Source organism: Poecilia reticulata, chromosome 1, assembly GCF_904066995.2.
Source record: "Poecilia reticulata chromosome 1, P_reticulata-male-v2, whole genome shotgun sequence".
Classification (NCBI taxonomy): domain Eukaryota; kingdom Metazoa; phylum Chordata; class Actinopteri; order Cyprinodontiformes; family Poeciliidae; genus Poecilia; species Poecilia reticulata.
This window is the reverse complement of record NC_088830.1, coordinates 13,695,747-13,713,137: the sequence shown is the minus strand read 5'-3', so window position 1 is coordinate 13,713,137 and position 17,391 is coordinate 13,695,747. Positions and strand designations below refer to the sequence as shown.

The window sequence follows — 17,391 nt, the reverse complement described above, 5'->3', positions numbered from 1 at the left end:
GTCTGAAATCTTGTACGACAGGAGCCTTCGAAGCAAGTTTGATGGAGGGAGCTCTGACGGAAAGGTTTTGTGGATGAGGCTATTTAAGTTTGTGACTATCACGTGACAAGACGTGGCAAAACTGTAAGTAGCACGAATCGTTTTGCTTCCTTGTAGCTGTGTTTAGGTGACAAATACCCGGGGGGGGGAGTCAAATTATTTACCAAAAGGTCCCTTCATTGAAGTCGACTTGTCATCCTTCACTAATCACACTTTCCAGCTGAACATTGTTGACAGATCTGGATGGCAGTTTTATGAACCCAACCACAGGGTTAAGGGAAACTGTCAGATGTCAGATGTAGTTATTCTAAGATTAGAGGAGCTTAAAAATGCGCCCGAGCCGACGGAAGAGGTGTCATTCTCAAATATCACGTCCAAGGCAGCAGTGAGGACGGAGCGGAGCGACGGGCTTTCTGAAGTGATTTAAAATCCTCTTCATCAGACAAATGGAACTCCTTGTACACATCATTTATGTAACATTTTTTAATGGACCTGACGCCTTCACTGAAAAAAAAAGAAAACCTGTGCTGTATCTTGGTGCCATTTTTCAACATTAACAGCTGCAGGTCACTATATTTCCTGACTGCTGTTTTATGGTGTCTGCAAATACAAGCTGAAAGGACTTTCTTATATTCTTCGGTTTTCTGGGGCTTTTATTTGGCTTTAAAAAAAAAAATCATCTTATGGTTGTTAAATATTGTAAGTTGAGTAAATTGATCATTTTGGAAATTAGAAATGTACTATAAGAACACAATTTTTCTACTGCTGATACCAATTCATATTCCTTTTTCAAGAACTATAATACGAAAACTATAATATATCTAAGACATTCCCAATATTTTCCTACTATGTTTCTGCAGTGAGCAGCATGAGAGCAGCCAACTTTAAACAAGATTTAGCTTTTAATTTTAAGCAAAGACAAGAGTGTTGTCAGCTAATGTTTTAAGCTATCTTTACAAAAATAACCTGCAGTCATTCTGTGTATGTAATGGAGGATATAGATCTGTAGCCCAGCCTGTTCTGTGAACAACAGAGGAAAGGTCAGAAGAATAACACACTCTTGCCTGTATAGTGCAGATCTTCTTCACCACACAGGAACCTGAATCACAGCTCAGTGATGTTGCAAAATGGAGTGTTAAATATGTTTTACTTTTAAATATACATTAGTTGTCTGTTCTTCCTCAGACACCTGAGGTTGTGACACTAAATGAATTGTTCCGTAAGACTCTTTGCTTTTAAGAAGGAACCTACCCTCACTAATTGCATGTAGTAAAACGTAGTAAAACCGAGGTACTTGTGAGAATTCAGAGAATATTTTACTGGAGCAATTTATGCTTTTTAAAGTGTAAACAAATGAGCTGGAAGTGGTGATTTGCAGCATGCGTGTTGCAACAAACCTTTCTGCTTGGATTTATTTGACAGCAAATCCCTTTTATGTTTTTTTTTTTTTTTTTAACAGACATTCTGTCCTCTAAATAGAGGAAAGTGGATCAACCAAAATGTACAGTTAGCCTTGGTGACACCCAGCAGCTCATTCTCGACACTGAAACTGCAGCCTCAGAAAACCTCAGAGGTTCTGAACCAATAAGAAGCTGCTGCTTAAGAGCAAGAAAGCAAAACCGCTATGGTTCCCGTGAACCTCCGTCCTGCGGCTCGTGCTGCACAAGCCTCCATTTGGAAACCGGAGCAGCGTTCCTGGCCACCGCTGTGAGGATTAGGACGGGGAATCTTTATTCTTCAGTGTATATAAAAATCCTGAATGGTACCGTTCGTAATAAACACTCTCTGACCAGATTGCCGCAGCATGTAGTGAAGAAAGGAAGGTCTGCAATCTGGATTAACCGCAGCGACTCAATGCGTGAGATGCCCTCTGAAGCCACTGCTGTCACAGGATTACATGACCTGCAAGATAAAAGAAAGTGGCCAAACCGCTTGAGCTGCTGGATGTTAATGTGCGGGTTAGATTTATGACAAGAGAATAAAAGTGACTCCCTCTATGAAGGCTAGAAACTGTGACAATTTTATCAATATAACGAAGCAAACAGTCTTTACAAGCTGTGATGAAGCGCATTGCTATCAGTGAAGTGATTCTGCTTTTTAAAAAAGCATTTAATTCGAGCTGTGTCTGGTCCATCTGTTCTGTTTTGCTGTATTTTAATAAGATGTCGGGTTTAAGGTTCTCTGAAATAGCCCAACCGTTTGGTCTGAACAGCTGTGCTTTTGGTTGTCACTGAAAACTATCTAATAAATGAAATTGTATGATTTTTCAATATGAAATAAATAAAAATATTTCCTTTTATTTGATTATGTGTGAAGAATTTGCTCCAAATATTAATATATGTATTTACTATTAGCTAAGCTTGTTTCAAAAGTGGAACAAGGGGGAAAAAAAGCAAAGGGTTTGAATACTCACATAACTCTGACTACTTGGTTTTTTTTTAATTTTCAATAAAATTGCAAAAAAAAAAAAAAGCCCTCAAAACCGTTTTTCCGCATTGCCATAATGGGATATTTGTGTGTATAATTTAGAGAACAGCAATTAATTTAATACAATTAGGAACAAAGTTTCAACATAAAATGTGGAAGAAGCGAAACACTATAAATCCATCATTTTTTAATAATACATCCAGTTCAAATCACATATTTACTGCATTGCAGGTCAGTTAGGATCACCAAAATAATCTTTTATGATCCTGGCATTTAGCAAATAAAAAGCACTATTTGCTCACCCTGCAGACCCATAACAAGAAACAATTAACCTACAGGCCCACAGATTGGAGGAGGAAACCCAGAGAGAGAGGCTGGAGCAAGAACCGTTCTTGGTCAATTGCTGCTCATTAGAGGTTCGGCGCCGTAGACCATCACACATCCGCATGAGCTGCTGTTTTACAGAATTTTATTTCCAAAAAGCAGTCAGAGAAAAGTAAAACAAGCCAGTTTGATCAAACAAATCCCCAAAAGGGAAGAACGAGAAAAGAAAAAAAAGGAAAGAAAAGCCAATCACAGCAAGAGAAGGCCTGATGATATATACAACAGCAGACATCAATTTGGTGTCAGAGTTACTGATAGATCACTTGATGGACTCATGGCTTTCTTCACACGAGGTCAAAAAGAAAAGAAAAGCAAAAAACATAACACAAATATTTCTGTAAATGGACAGAGAAGGTTCTAAAAATCAGCTAAGGCACACTGAGCCTCTCTGAATAAAACAACACGGGGGACATGATGAGCCAGAGATATTTGTGCAACAGATGCTCAACAATACATTCCAGCAAGAACAACAACAATCTGGATTCTCTGGGACACGTATAGGAAAAGGTCGCCTTTTCTCAGCAGTCCGAAATACCCAAACATCTCACGTCTTTTAATCGATAAAACACTGAATTCACTCTTTTTGTCCAGTTAGCAACACTTTGGAAAAAAAAAACAAAAAACAAAAAAAAACAAACAAAAAAAAAAACTCTTCACACTTCAGTGTCAATTCGCCACCTCTGTATTTACACTAATGGTGTTCTTTTTGAAACAACATTTCAATACAAAATACCTATATACAGTACATTTGTTAATCATTTTTGTTACAAAATATGACTTTTCGCATTAAGTTACACTGAATTAATTTTATCCAAACCTGTCAATGAGCTTACAGCGTAATAAGTACCGTGTGTGACGCGGCTGTTCGGAGCGCGCGGCGGTCGGGAATGAGGACGTTTCACACCAGAGCCAGTCGATTCGAACGGAGAGAGAGACAGCAGTTACAATCCTCCCCGTCTGACGGAGAGGCAAGGTGAACTTGACGTTAATGAACAGTAATGTCTCTTTATTAGCCTTGTGCAAAACCACTCATTTAGCTCGTGTGACGACTAAACAATGCTGACAATCACAGATTGAAGACCTAATTGGCTTCAGATGAAACTGTTTTTCAAGGTAAAGCAAATATGTGACTGAACTCCTTTGTTCGGGATCAGTTGCCGTCCCGAGTGTGATCGAGTTGATGCAAGTGTCCCGGAGATTGTCTTGATGAGAGAAAAGGTAACTTTAAATGTGAGCAGAGCTGACAAGGTGCCATAGAACAAGTCTAATAAATTACTCTTTTTTTTTTTTTTTTGCACTCAAGATACAATATAATATTTACTTGAAATTGTACTTTTTTTTTTGTCACAGCATGAAAACTACAACCACTCACCGTCATTCGGAAACAACACCAAAAGACACAGTTTCTCCTTCGAGTCCACGCGTTGTCCAGAGTGTTTGCTCATGAGGACAGTTTCTGTTTTTCCTATAGATGCAGTGCTCTGCAAAAATGTAACCTTTCACCCCCTCACCCCCACAAGTTTGTCACATTACAACCACAAACTATAATGTATTTAATTAACATTAACGCAACACAAAGACATGAAAAACTGTGAAGTGGAAACAAGTCTGGACCAGCGGAAAGGAGAAAGCTCGTGGCATTTGTGTCATGTAGGGAACGTTGCAGACGTGTGGAGAAAGGAGCTCTGGGTGGGATGAAACCAAAGTTAAATCTTTTGGCCGACACACAAGAGACAACATTGGGAGAGTGCTTTTCTTCACTACAGACAAATAACTTTGTTAGATTTGATCAAAAGATGCTAAATTGTGGAAGCGAGACACTTAAAAAGCGAGGCCGATGCTCTCCCTTCAGCAGGACAACGACTAAGCATATAGACAGAGCTACAATGGGTCGGCTCCAATCGAAGCTTATTCTTGTGTTAAAATGGCCCCGTCAAAGTTCAGGACCAAATCTATTTGAGAATCTGTAGAATAACTCAGATGCTCCACATTCAATCTGAGGCCTTGTGCACACGCGGGAACGGTTTCAGAAAAGTTTTCATTCACGTGAACCTGCACAGATACGCCACTGAATGCTGCTTTAAATGTGCCAAACCCATAGGGGGCAGCATAACGCAAAGCTAAAACCTATATCAGCCAATCAGAATGTTTAAAAAAAAAAAAAAAAAAAAAACACAACTTCCTGTTAAAAATTAAACATGGCGCAGGAGGTCCATATGTGTGGACAGATATTTAAACTACTTTTAAATCGCATACTAGAATACAAAGTTACTAAAAAAAAATCACATTAAAGCAAGTATGTGGATACATGACGCATTATTTGTCACAGACTGTAAAATGCAGAGCCCTGCGGCCTGAGTCAGTTTGAGCTATGATGGAAAAAAAAAAAAAAACAGGCAAATATTTCAATCTTAGACATAACACAAAACAAAATCAAGCATCTTATTTCCCTTCACTTCATAACTGAACACTGCAAAGTGTTGGGCTAACGTAATAGTACAATGTAGACAAGTTTGTGCTTGTAACATGACAACATTTGAAAAAAGCTCAGGCACCGTTTTTCCCTTCACTGAAAGCAGCCATGAAAGAAACCGGGACGAGAAGGTCTTATTCAGACAGGACAACACAGACTGACACACAAGTGCGGGCCATAGAAACGTACAATATTAAGTTCGGGGTGATGGCCTTTGTAAATAAAGGCGGCTTTCGTTACAAAAAAATACTCATCATGCTGCCAAGGCAGCGTTGCAGTTATTTAGTCACTGACTAAAAATATCAGTATTAATATAAACTTAGAAATAAATAACAATACCTCTTCCTCACGCATACAATTTTGAAGATTCTTGAACAATTATGTACAACATTAGGTGTTGTGAAATGACTGGAATAAACTCAACAAGCACAAGACTTTTAAGGTTAGCTTAAGGTAATTTTGTTTCAAGTTTGAGGCAGATTGAATTAAGAAAAGAAGAAACTATTATTTCCTTCTCTTCTGCCTGTCAGAAACCCTGGCTGTTATATAAAAAAAAGAGTTTAATATCTATGTAAATGTTAAATCTCAAAACAAAGTAACAGAACTACAAATGTCTACAAGCAGTTTTTTTGTATGTGTGTGTGTGTGTAATATTTCTTTTTCCAGTTGACTAATTATTTAAAAAAAAAAGGCATTTTTATCCCAACAAAACAAAACCAGCCACAGCTGCTCTGAAACCTAATCAGGCACTCAACAGCAGAAATGTGTGATTTTACAGCGCCTCACACATTAATCGGCACCCCTGGTAAAAAAAAAAGAAATACAGATTTAGAAATTAAATCCCTGTGAAATTAGTGAAACTGAATAAGTTGTTATTACTTCTTTTTAAAATTGATCACAAAGTCTGGAAATGTATCGTCGTAAATGGGATGCTAGAAAGACTCATTTCTGGCCTGACTGTTCAAAATGCAAACCAAGTAAGGTAGATGGTGTTTCTTGCCCAAGGCTGTCCATGTCTTCAATAAACAATATTTAAATATGATCAACATAAAAAAAGGGGAATTTAGATGGTATTTGCGTCACAACAGATACCAACTGAGCAACTTTCACATCCCCAAGTTATCACATGACTTCGCACAGCAGCATCAGCAGCGCTGTGGAAATGCAGACACTCCTCAGTCCCTCCCCTTCCTGCTGAGGCTCACCTGAACTATCCAGGTTGAAACAACGAGCTGCTGCTGCTGATGGAAGTTTAAAAAAATCTGCTAATTTTGCAGATCAGAAAAGCTCCCAGTTAAAACTCAGACATTACACAAGTAAGGAGTTTGGTACGAAATGGTGAAAGAGCCAAAAAAAAAAAAAAACCAGAACACCCGTCGAGACAATAGATTACAATGTTAAAAACATTTTTTCTTCCAATTGATTGCAGGGATGAAGTCTGAATTCTTCCTTAAACACTTTTTCCATTTTTTAGATGCTCTAGTTCAGTTTCTGCTAAACAAAAAGAAACTTAAATAATAGTTTCTTTCTGAATTACTAATTATTTATCAATTGTGCTCTAATACAATGAAAAATATTGCCAAGGAGCAATTCGTTACTTTTGATCTGTATTACTAAGGAATCCTTTGCTTTTGGAGAAACAATCAAAAATTGAAGTTGTTGAGTTGAAACTTTACCATCATGACGACCCTCATATCTACAGTCGGAGAGATAAATAAAATAATAAAAAAAAAAAGCTTAAAACAGCTGGAAGTGTGACAAAAAAAAGTCGCATGAAAAGCAAAGCTCAAACTGGAAAATTTTTCATCAGGAGATTATATCACTGCAGTAAGAGATGTACTAGTTTTTTTTTAAGGCTTCTTGCGTGTCCTTACCAGGGGTGCCTATATGTACATATAAGGGCTGGTGTGTTTATCTAATAAATAAAATTAAAATAAAATCTGTTACTAATCCGTTTAGGGGCGCTTATCGGTCAGTTGCTGTCGTAGTGTTTCTGGTGATGAGGCTTTGGGAGCCAGGTTTGTGTCAGTGCTCGGCTACCTCCCGGTGAATCTCTTCCCGCTAAGGCTTCGTTGCAGCAGTGTCGACAGTTCAGACTCGCTTGGCCACACAGCCCCAAAAAGCAGGGCGTCGCAATTCATTGGGCCGCACAGTAAAAAGCTCCAAAATTGCAACGTTTTATCACAGTAAAACTCAGCCATGAAAAGAAAAAAATAAATACACTGAGAAAAGTGAAATAGCAAAGCCAGCAAAATCCCCGCGAGGAATAAACTCTGTGGGAGGTTCAGAGAAACGCTTCCCCCTCGCTTTTAAGACAGCCTTACCCACAGCACGCTGGAGGACTCCACCTTTTTTTCCATTTGCTTCTGCTCAGAGGTGCAGAGGAAGAGATTCTCCTCTTCCTCCCTCCCCCCAACCTGCCCCCTTCTGCAATAAGCCTCTCGAATAAATAAAAAAAACAAACAGTGTCACGGCCTCCCGTCCTGCTGGAGGCCTCGCTGCTACCTTATGCGGCCGTCGGGGTGCGGCGCTCCCAGTTGGGATTTGGGATCAGGGCTCATGGAGCTCCAAGGGCTCTTGGCACAGGGCTGCATGACGGGGCAGGCGGTGAGGCCAACGGCGCAGATGTCGGCGGCCTCCCACAGCTCTCCCACCAGGCCGTCCACCCAGCCCTCGAGCTCCGGCCCGGTGAGGGCCGCATTCCTCTTGGCTCGCTCCACGTAAGCCAGGCTGACGGGGATGTTGAGCACCGGGTTCAGGCCGTGGAAGCTCTGCTCCATGTAGCTGTTCTTCGCTGGCCCGTTGTGGAGCCTCAGCGTGTCCTCTGGGGACGGGGAAGAAACGACAAAGAGTCAAGGAGATGAGCAGCAACGAAAGCAGTTTTTTCTTTAAGTCTAAGATTAAGGGCTGGAACTTTTAACCTAATAATTTTAATGAATCAGTTAAAGGAAAAAATGACATGGTAAAAAAAAAAAAAGACACATTTAACTGCAGTGTGGAGTTTGACCCCATATCCGTCTGAGCTGGTGATTAAATTAGTGAGTGGGGAACAGAGTGCTCTACGAGCTGCGTTGAGGTTCCCCTCCTCAGTTTGGCTGGCGTTGTGGAGCAAGTGATGAGAGCGGTGCCGTTTAATAACCACGATCACATTGCAAAAACAGAGGGATTTTGCCAGGTATTTTTGGTCTAGTTTCTCAGTATGCCAGCAATAAGGCAAAACCAACTTACAAGCAACTTTTCAGCAAGATGTAAGAGCTTGTTTTAGGTCAAAACTTCCTAAACATTGATGAAAAAGTATCGGTTATTAGTGAAATAATCTGCCAGTGGAACAAGACGACTTTAATGTATGGAAAAAATGTCTCTAAGAATTAAGATTTTGTGTTTTTGCAGTGCAAATGACTAAACATTGCAGCATAACATGACTGTATTCTAAATGTAAACGTAGATACCCATGACTACGGAGCTCCAAAACTAAAAACCTAAAGCCGAAGGATATCTGTGATGAAATCAAACGTCCTGATGAGGTGAGAGGAAAAAGAATCAATCGAATCAAATTGTATTTGTACGGCACATTTCAGCAACAAGGCATCGCAAAAACACAACAATATGCTGAAACACGTGGAGACACACAGCTGTTGTATCAAGCCAAGCTCCAGCGTTGAGATTTGTTCCTCCACTAGCTGCTCCTCTCTTTGCCTTTCACAGACATGCTTTAACTTGGTGGTGCATTCGCATCCAATCACACTCTGGATAATCTTTGCTGAAATGCCTCCAAAAATAACTAAGTCGTTTCTCAAAGGTCTTCCTCAACAGTTCATAAATAAAATACGTGCCTGTTTCCAACGAGGTTTATCGTTGTATAATTTAGTTTTCTTAGCTGATCAAGTCTAACCATCCTGTTCTAAACCAGCCATTTTCCCAGGTGTGCTTCACCATCGAAGTCACAAATTGTTATCCAAAAATCTCAACATGCTCCGAGTCTAAACACACCGGGAAGCATATTTCAAGGTGCTTTGGGATGGATCAGGGCAAAGTATAAGCAAAAATTAGCGTATTTTTTTTCCCCTAGTAAACATGGCTAGCTCAGTGTTTACCTGCTGGACGGTCACTGAAATGCGTAAAGACGACTGGAATTTGAATCTCCTGCAATCCTTCAGGTAAATATATATTTCTTCATAAGCATGTCGTAAAACTCTGTGCGCCTCTTCGAGGCAGAGTTAACTCGCTAATAGTTTAAAAACTAATAATTCAAGAAGCTGTTGTTTCATAGTTACCACATATTTGCATTCCTGAGTAATGATAAAGACTATACTAATAAACTATTTATTTTATAAAAAAAATTTAAGCCTTTGTCATTTAATACAATTAGTATACAATACCAACACTTGAACTAGGTCGTGGATGTTATTCATCAACTTGGTTGGATTTATTAACAATAAAGCTTGATAAATCATTTTTAAGATTATTTCAACTCTGAGCATGTAATGTACAAACAGAGCTTGAACGCACCGTGAAGCTATCGTTCGTTTCCATTACAACATTATTTAGAAGTTCAGTGGCCTGACTGCAGGCCAGTGCTGGAGGCTGGTGTTGAATGACTCCAAAGGCACACTGATGAGCGGTTCCCATGCAGACATCTTGTGACTGCACCACCTAAACAATCACATTTGGGTCGGGCGAATCTGATTGTAATATTAAAATCAAAAATTCTGTTATTTCATCTTCTATCCTGGTCTACATTTCAAGGTTCGGCGCAAATGGAGCAGTCGCTCTAAATCTTTGACAAGTGAAAAGTGGAAGAGAATAATGAAGGGTGTGAATTTTCAGAGCCCAGTTTCACTGTGAAGACGCTCAAGACTTAAGAAGAAAAACTCCACTTCCACTCAAAGTCTACCGCTGAGCCAGAAAGGCTCAATTTCTCTACTTGTTTACAACAGGAACCGGAGCACTAACTGTTCAACAAGTCAGAATCAAAACTTTTCAAAACACAAAATGCTTTGTACAGCGGTGAGCAGTGGTGAGACCTGGGAATTAGGTACAAACCGGTTCCTAATTTGCTTGAATGTAAATCTGCAATTCGATCTCCCGAGTGTGCCTTTGATGTGGTGTGCCACATTGTTGCAGTGCCAGATTTATGTAAACAGAAAGATCCAAGACATGCCCTCATTCCTGTTTCCTGTGACGACGAAGCCGTGGAAGGGAGGCTATGAAATCACAAACACAGCTTCTCTTTTAAAGCACCCACTCCACCCTGGGCTCCAGTGAAGCTTTAAATTCCTCACTGGTCTCCTAACTGGGATGCCAGCCATCCCTTCTAAGCATGGCTATGGAGGAAGGGAAAAAAAAAAAAAAAAAACACTCCTCCCCTCACACCCAGATGTTTGCAGACATCAGCGTTTTTCACACACTTGTGACAGAATGATGCAGTCAAACCCGAGGTGCAGTCAGCACATCAGACGGTTCGCTTTGTGTTACCGCTGTGTGTTATAAAGCCCTGCACCTTGAAAGACTGCTTCTGCATCTGTATAAAATGTGTGTGTGTGTGTGTGTGTGCTCTTGCCACATCATAAAGTTTTACCAGCACTGCATGTAGGAAGGGAGCATGGTGCCAGACAAAGCGGTAAATTATAAGCAGCAAGATGAAATGCTAAAACCAAAGCACATGCTGGGATGCAGTTATCCCATCTGATAGCGCAGTTTTTAACAAATATAAACAAACTGTGGTGCAGTACATCCTTCTTTGTGCGTAATTGTTGTGACCGGTTTTTCTTTTTTTTATATTTAGTGAGAGTGAAATACTAAAACCATAACTCCGTATATCAACCACACACCTGCTGGAGCAAACTAATATTGTTTGACACTCTTAGGATGGCAATGGAGATTTATTGATGGCCAACTAAAACTGTCCATATAGCTACTTATAATTTGAAACATTTGTTTGATACCAGGTCCACTTAAAAAAAATAGTGGTAATTGTCCCTAAAGCAACTTTCTTTTTGTTCCATGTTTTTTGAAATAAAACATGAAAATATCTAACGTCAGACAACTTCCCTTTCTTAAAATGTTTAAGTCTTTTTAAAACTTCTCCGAAAGGAACGCGGCCTGGAACAAGTAAGCCTTAGTATAACGGATTATTGGTTTCAAATACTTTAACACCTTCATAGTTTGATTTCTACTTCCGCTTCTGTTGATGTGAGAAAATCTAGGCGGATTTATCGTTGCGCCCCCAATTTCAACTGCAGCCTGACGTCATCACGACTCCCTACAGCTCACAGCGTGTGTGTTCGGTGAAAACGTTTCGGTTGCAGGCAGAGCAGCGGCGGGACACAGACGCACCACCACGAGTGGAAACATAACTTACTCGGACCACTGTCGGCACGACCATTGACTTGTGACTAATATGTGACACAAAAACACATATTAGTCACGTGTCGTCTCATGAGAGACTCGCATGAGGCGACAGATGCAACTTTATGTGTTGTTTCTCTGCATCATTAAAGTGGCTCAGGCAGATTATTAAACCAAGCTTTCTTGGTTTAATAATCTGCCTGAACTGAGGAACTGATTACGCCGAAGTCGGCGGCATCTCAGCTCTCATGTGACTTTCAGAGGAAACCGGTGGCTTATGGACTGGAACACTGCAGCCTTGTTTCTTACCCATGCTGACTGATTGATTTAATTGTGTCATTGTTTTTAGAGGGCTAAGTGCGCTGTTGTTTAACACTCTGTTTAGTATGTATGAGCTGCTCGCTGGGTTATTAGGGGTGACTTGATGACAAATAACCAGGGTCTGTAGAGGCCCGAGGCTTGATTAGAAAGGGCATCACTGCAGATACAAGGCTGAGTGCGTGTGTGGGTGTGTGTGTGTGTTTGGACCTTTTGGAACACCTAAATCAGCAAACATTACTTCATGGTCAATGTAGCATTCGTGCCGCTCGATATAGCATCTGACACAATGTCAGTGTCAGCGAGAAAAAAATTTAGAAACACAAGACAACTTCAGCGACAGCCTTATAGTGGAATGACATAAAGTTGGAGTTCAAACACCGACTCCAGGTAAAACGGCTAGAGATTTAGATGTGAGCAGAGGATAATGTGAAAGTCTGCACACGTCAGTAATAAGTAAAAAATAATATTTTAATTAAGTAAGTTTTACTTTCAGCCCATAATTAATGTCCATATTATAACTCAAATTGTTTTACTAATTAATATTAAGATTAAAAGAAAGATTTGAGGATTGAAAAATGTGTTTTTCATTAAAACAATTAAAATTTTGAATTAAGATGCACTTTTAAAAGTGGGGTTCTGTGAAGAGGTTATGAAAAGATGACTAATAGAATTTTATCACTCCCTTGTTGCATTACAGTCTATGCATTTCATATCGAAGATCTTGTGTGTCTGGGTCTGTTTGAGTCAAATATGACAAAACATGATTATGCTACTTGGAGGGATTATCTAAGGAAAGAAAAAAAAACAGTGGAAAAGCATCAAAACGATGTCCTTATAATTTCTACAATATCTTAAGTCGTTTTAATTTCACAGGAGTAACAAAACAATTCCTTGGAAACTGAAAACATTGTGTTTTAGATAAAGTCTTACACAGAAAAATGATCTGCAGACTACCATACTGTTCACTGTAAAAAATAAGTTTTTTTTTAAAAAATCATCAAAATCAAACGTGGCATTTGTGTGAACGTCAATAAAATCGAGTTTGGACAAACCGCTGAAACATTTGAGATCGAAGTCTTAAAATGGCAGAAATCAACTTTTGATCTTCGCAACATTTTAACAAGAAGTTGGCTTGAGCTAACCGAGGAACCGAATCTAATCTAGACCGAGGTCGCACAGAGAGCAGCGACTGAAGGGAAGACACTGACTGCTGATCAAAGTGGTTTGTGGCTTCAAGGTGTACGAAAGTTTTAAAACGTCTCTGTTTTAAAGCCCCCAAAATTTTCCACCACACTGATCCTCTTAATGAGAAGGGAGAGAGAAACGGCCCCCCTCCCCTGCCTGTTGCTGCACTGCCTGTCTGCATCCCACACTTTTAACTCTTTTACAAAAAGACAAATTGAGATGATTGGAAATATTTCAAGTTGCAAAAAACACTGGGAGGTAAAGAAGCCGTCTGTTGTTTTTACTAATACACGGCAACACCTTATCTTAGTTTCAGCAGGATACTGCAGCAATGCTGCACCAAATGAGGAAATTGTATGAAAGCAGGATATTGTTGAATATTATAATGTTGATATTGGCTACAGTTATCCATGTTTGCATGTCAGCTGAGATTCAGTAAAATAAGCAGCAAAATTTTACCAATTAGCTACACGAGACAGTCCATGCTTACTGTTAATAATAACCACCTTAAAAATAGGTAACTATTCCTTTAAAGTCAAAACTACATTACATTCACAGAAACATGCATGCCCTTTTGAACAAGAGGGCATGCTTTCTTAATGAGTTTAATGTGTCTATGAAATAAAAACTTTATTTGCTGTCATGTTCTGATAACAGCAGAAGACGTATGAATGCCTCTCACCTTGTCTAATAGGCTGGTGCTTGTTATAGGCCAGCGGAACGATAAGGAAACGAATCTCGGCCACGGGGCTCCAGTTGTGTAGGATTCGGACGTTCCAGACTCCGGGTCGCAGCGGCTGGTTGAGTGGCGGACGATAGTGGGTGAACTCTGCGCTCGCGTCAATCAGGATGTCGTAGGTGGCAGCGATGACGTTGGTGGGGTCGATCCAGACCACGGTGACTGTGATGTTTGGCCCTTTGTTCCACTTCTGCATGCCCACCGTCTCGTCCATGGGGCCCATCAGGCCGCCGATGTTCCTGAACATGCGCTCTTTAGCGTCCCACTCGGTGCCAATCTGAGAGGAACACAAGGAAAATTGAGAGGAGTGAGCATATAAAGACTTGTGGAAAAATGAGGGCACCCCACAACAACCTGTGGGTTCTTCTCACATATTTTAACACATAATTATTTAATATCAATTTTAACAATATGAAGAAAGCTGATTAATGTAAATATACAATAAAAGCTGAAGAAATGTTCAACGTTTTTGCAAAATGCAATAACAAATGCATTTGTTGTGCTCTTGAATGTTGAAGTGAGAGCGAACGCTCTTTTCACTGTCTACGGAAGAATGGAGGACATTCAAAACAACTCGCAACAAGCGCAATTATCCTAAGAGCCGACCACAAGATCTTAGGGTTTAACTGCATCTTAAACCCTGTGATGTAATTGGAGGACCCACGGCACACTTTTGCTGCTGTGGATGTGACGGCGTACACGGCCTGCACAATCAGCATAAACCTCAGAAATTGCAGAAGATTAGCTTTCATGACGGGCTAAGAAAAACATGAAGGCCACAGTGAAGTTTACCAGACAAAACAAAGTTCCAGGCCTGGATGTCTGGGAAAAATGTCATTTTGACTAAAATTGAATTATTTGGACACCAGAGAGGAGGACTTTATTCTCAAACAATATACAGTATTCCACGAAAAGAAATTTATACACGCCTCTGCTTCATAGCTGATAAGTGTCATGGTTTGGAGGCCTGGTCAGGCCACTATCATGGATTCTTGAGGAATATGACTATTAGAAGTATCTCATTGAAGTTATTCCAGCCAAAGAAGGTCCTGTTTTGTTGAGGTTTTATTCCAAGAAGTAGCGAAAAGTACATTTTTGGTGTTTACCTGTAGATGCACCACTTGGTTTTTCAGGCACAATCAATTACATCATTCATTTTAAAGGAAATTAATGTTTAATGTGGTATCCTAAATTTTTCACAACTGTGTAGATGCTATAAATTCACTCTTAGGACTTTATACAGACCTGAATAATAAACAGAATGTTACTTGCTAAACAAACTTTCTTTTTTAAACCTCCATCAAAGCTGCAGTAAATTATCATGAGACGTAGTCCCCATCAGTCAAAATGTACCTCAGTCATCACAACTGCCCTCCGCTGTTGGGGAATGCACAAGCCGACAAGCCTGATCCGTTTCCTCTTCCACATTTACGGTTTTCTTTCACATGGACGCTGCAACGCGCCGGACTGGGAGACAGGCGAAACAAACATGCGGCGACGCCCCGAGGCGTGAGCGGCAGAAGCAGGCAATGAGCACCTTTATTCACCGAGAGACAGGCTCGTTCTAAACAGTGAAGAAGATTACAACCTCAGATCAGTGAATAAAAAGCCAAAACAGTGGAAGACTCTGAGTACATCTAGACGCATCCATTATAGCCCTTTTTTGACAGGAAAAAACACGGGAATCTAGAGAGAAGAGCTGCTACATAAAAAAGGGGCTTTCAAACGTTTCCACCAGCACTGGAAGAGGCTGCATTCTCTGTGACAATATATGGAGACATAAAGTGAGAATAAAACTGAACAGGCGGTATCGGTGAGTAAAATATATCTGAATATGAATTAGAAACATAAAGTGCAGCTGTGGAATATGAAGCAGGCTGACAGCTTGGATTGCACCAGAAGACTGCCTGAGGAACAACGAGCCTCTTCAGGGTCTTATTTACAGAAAGCTTATTAGCCTTATAGTTAGTGTTTGAGGATTTGCAGAGCATTAATAGTTGGTTTTTAACGTCTCAGTTTAAAAAAAATGCTGTTAAAGGGGCAGCAGAGATTGAAGTCAAATTCTCTGACGTTTTTATCAGTAATATTTATCTTCAGAGATGCGACGAGAAACTGGCTTTTGACGGTAATTGACCAAACACCGCTATGTGACACGGACAGCAGTGCTGCGGACCCTGGTGATAGTTGAAAAGGCGTTTCAAAAAGAAGTCAGCAACAGCACAGAGATGAAACAAAAACTGAATTTTTGACAACAAGCTTAAGAGGCTGTGTTGGACTTGGGAATGTTGGCAAACTTTTGGGAGTCTCAGAGTGAGGGTGCTGTGAATGCAGACACAGTTTATTGTCTTAGTAATGTTAATCGCTGTTTTCCATCGGCTGCTCTCTTGCACGCACAACGCGACGTTTCCTCTGCTCCTGATATAAATTAATGACCACTTAAAGCAACAAAATGACAAAAATCGTCATCCTTGTGTCTCCGCATATTGAAGTGGATATGTTTGTCTGCTGCTGCTGCTGTTTTTGTTGCAGTCCCTCCCTGGATCTGCAATTATGTTACTGCCTGTGGCGTCCCCTCAACTATCTCTCTTTATGCTGATGTGGGTTGAAGTAAAAAAAAACAAAAAAAAAAAACCTTTTATTAGGGACACAGCCAGGGCACAGCGACAAAACTGTGCTTTATTTATCTGAAGGTTAAGTCAAAATTTCAGAAAAACAATCTTTATAGTGTGTTAGTTTTATAAGTTCCTATGTACCAAACGTCTACATTTTAGTGAGTACATGTTTTTCTAAACGGTGGCTATGCTAACTAACCTGAGCAATCATAGCAGACTTCGCTATGGTACAGCAGAGAGCAAGGGAGAGGGTTTGCATACACAAGCGTGATTGACAGCACTAACATCCTCCTCCTGGCTCTGATTGGTCATTTCTGACTGGGAGCCGTGCATTTCTGCAAGTGTCTGAAGGACAACTGGGACGAGTCAGAGGAGCTTGATTTTTTTCCCCACAGATCTGTCTCATATTGTACTGTCAAGACAAAAAAATCAAATTTTTTTACGTAAAAGTCACATACTGCAGCTTTAACAAATAAAATAATAATTTCAAAACTGCATTTTGCACCCATATCATTTTCATCTTACAGTAAAGTATGTTTCTGTTTCACCATTTTTGTTTCAGAGTGTGCCAAAATATATATATATAAAAAAAACATTTGAAGCAAAGGAACCATTAAGACTCAGCAGCAAAAGAGTCTTTAAAATCTTTTTTTTTTTCTTTAGATGAATTTGAATAAAGAAAGGATATTCAGATGGATGGATAGAGGGAGAACAAATCTAAACATCAGGAAAGCTAAATGAGTATGCAAAAGGAGACATGGAGCCGTGAGGATGACGAGGAAGGCAGCCAGCACACACATACACATATACATATACACAAAACTGACAGAAAAAAAAATGCCTGGGGCATGCTGGCAGAAATG

General features: G+C 40.0%; 1 protein-coding gene across 1 annotated transcript in view; it reads right to left on the bottom strand.

Moving 5' to 3' along the window:
* Positions 1–2,918: 2,918 nt before the first annotated feature.
* xylt1 (xylosyltransferase I) overlaps positions 2,919–17,391 on the bottom strand; it is a 103,104-nt gene continuing 88,631 nt past the window's right edge. The window contains exons 10-11 of the mRNA XM_008409210.3: positions 13,860–14,193; positions 2,919–8,147 (exon numbers count right to left, since the gene is read on the bottom strand). Of these exons, the coding sequence (XP_008407432.1) occupies positions 7,825–8,147; positions 13,860–14,193 (657 nt within the window). The 3' untranslated portion in view covers positions 2,919–7,824. The remainder of the gene's footprint in view (positions 8,148–13,859; positions 14,194–17,391) is intronic.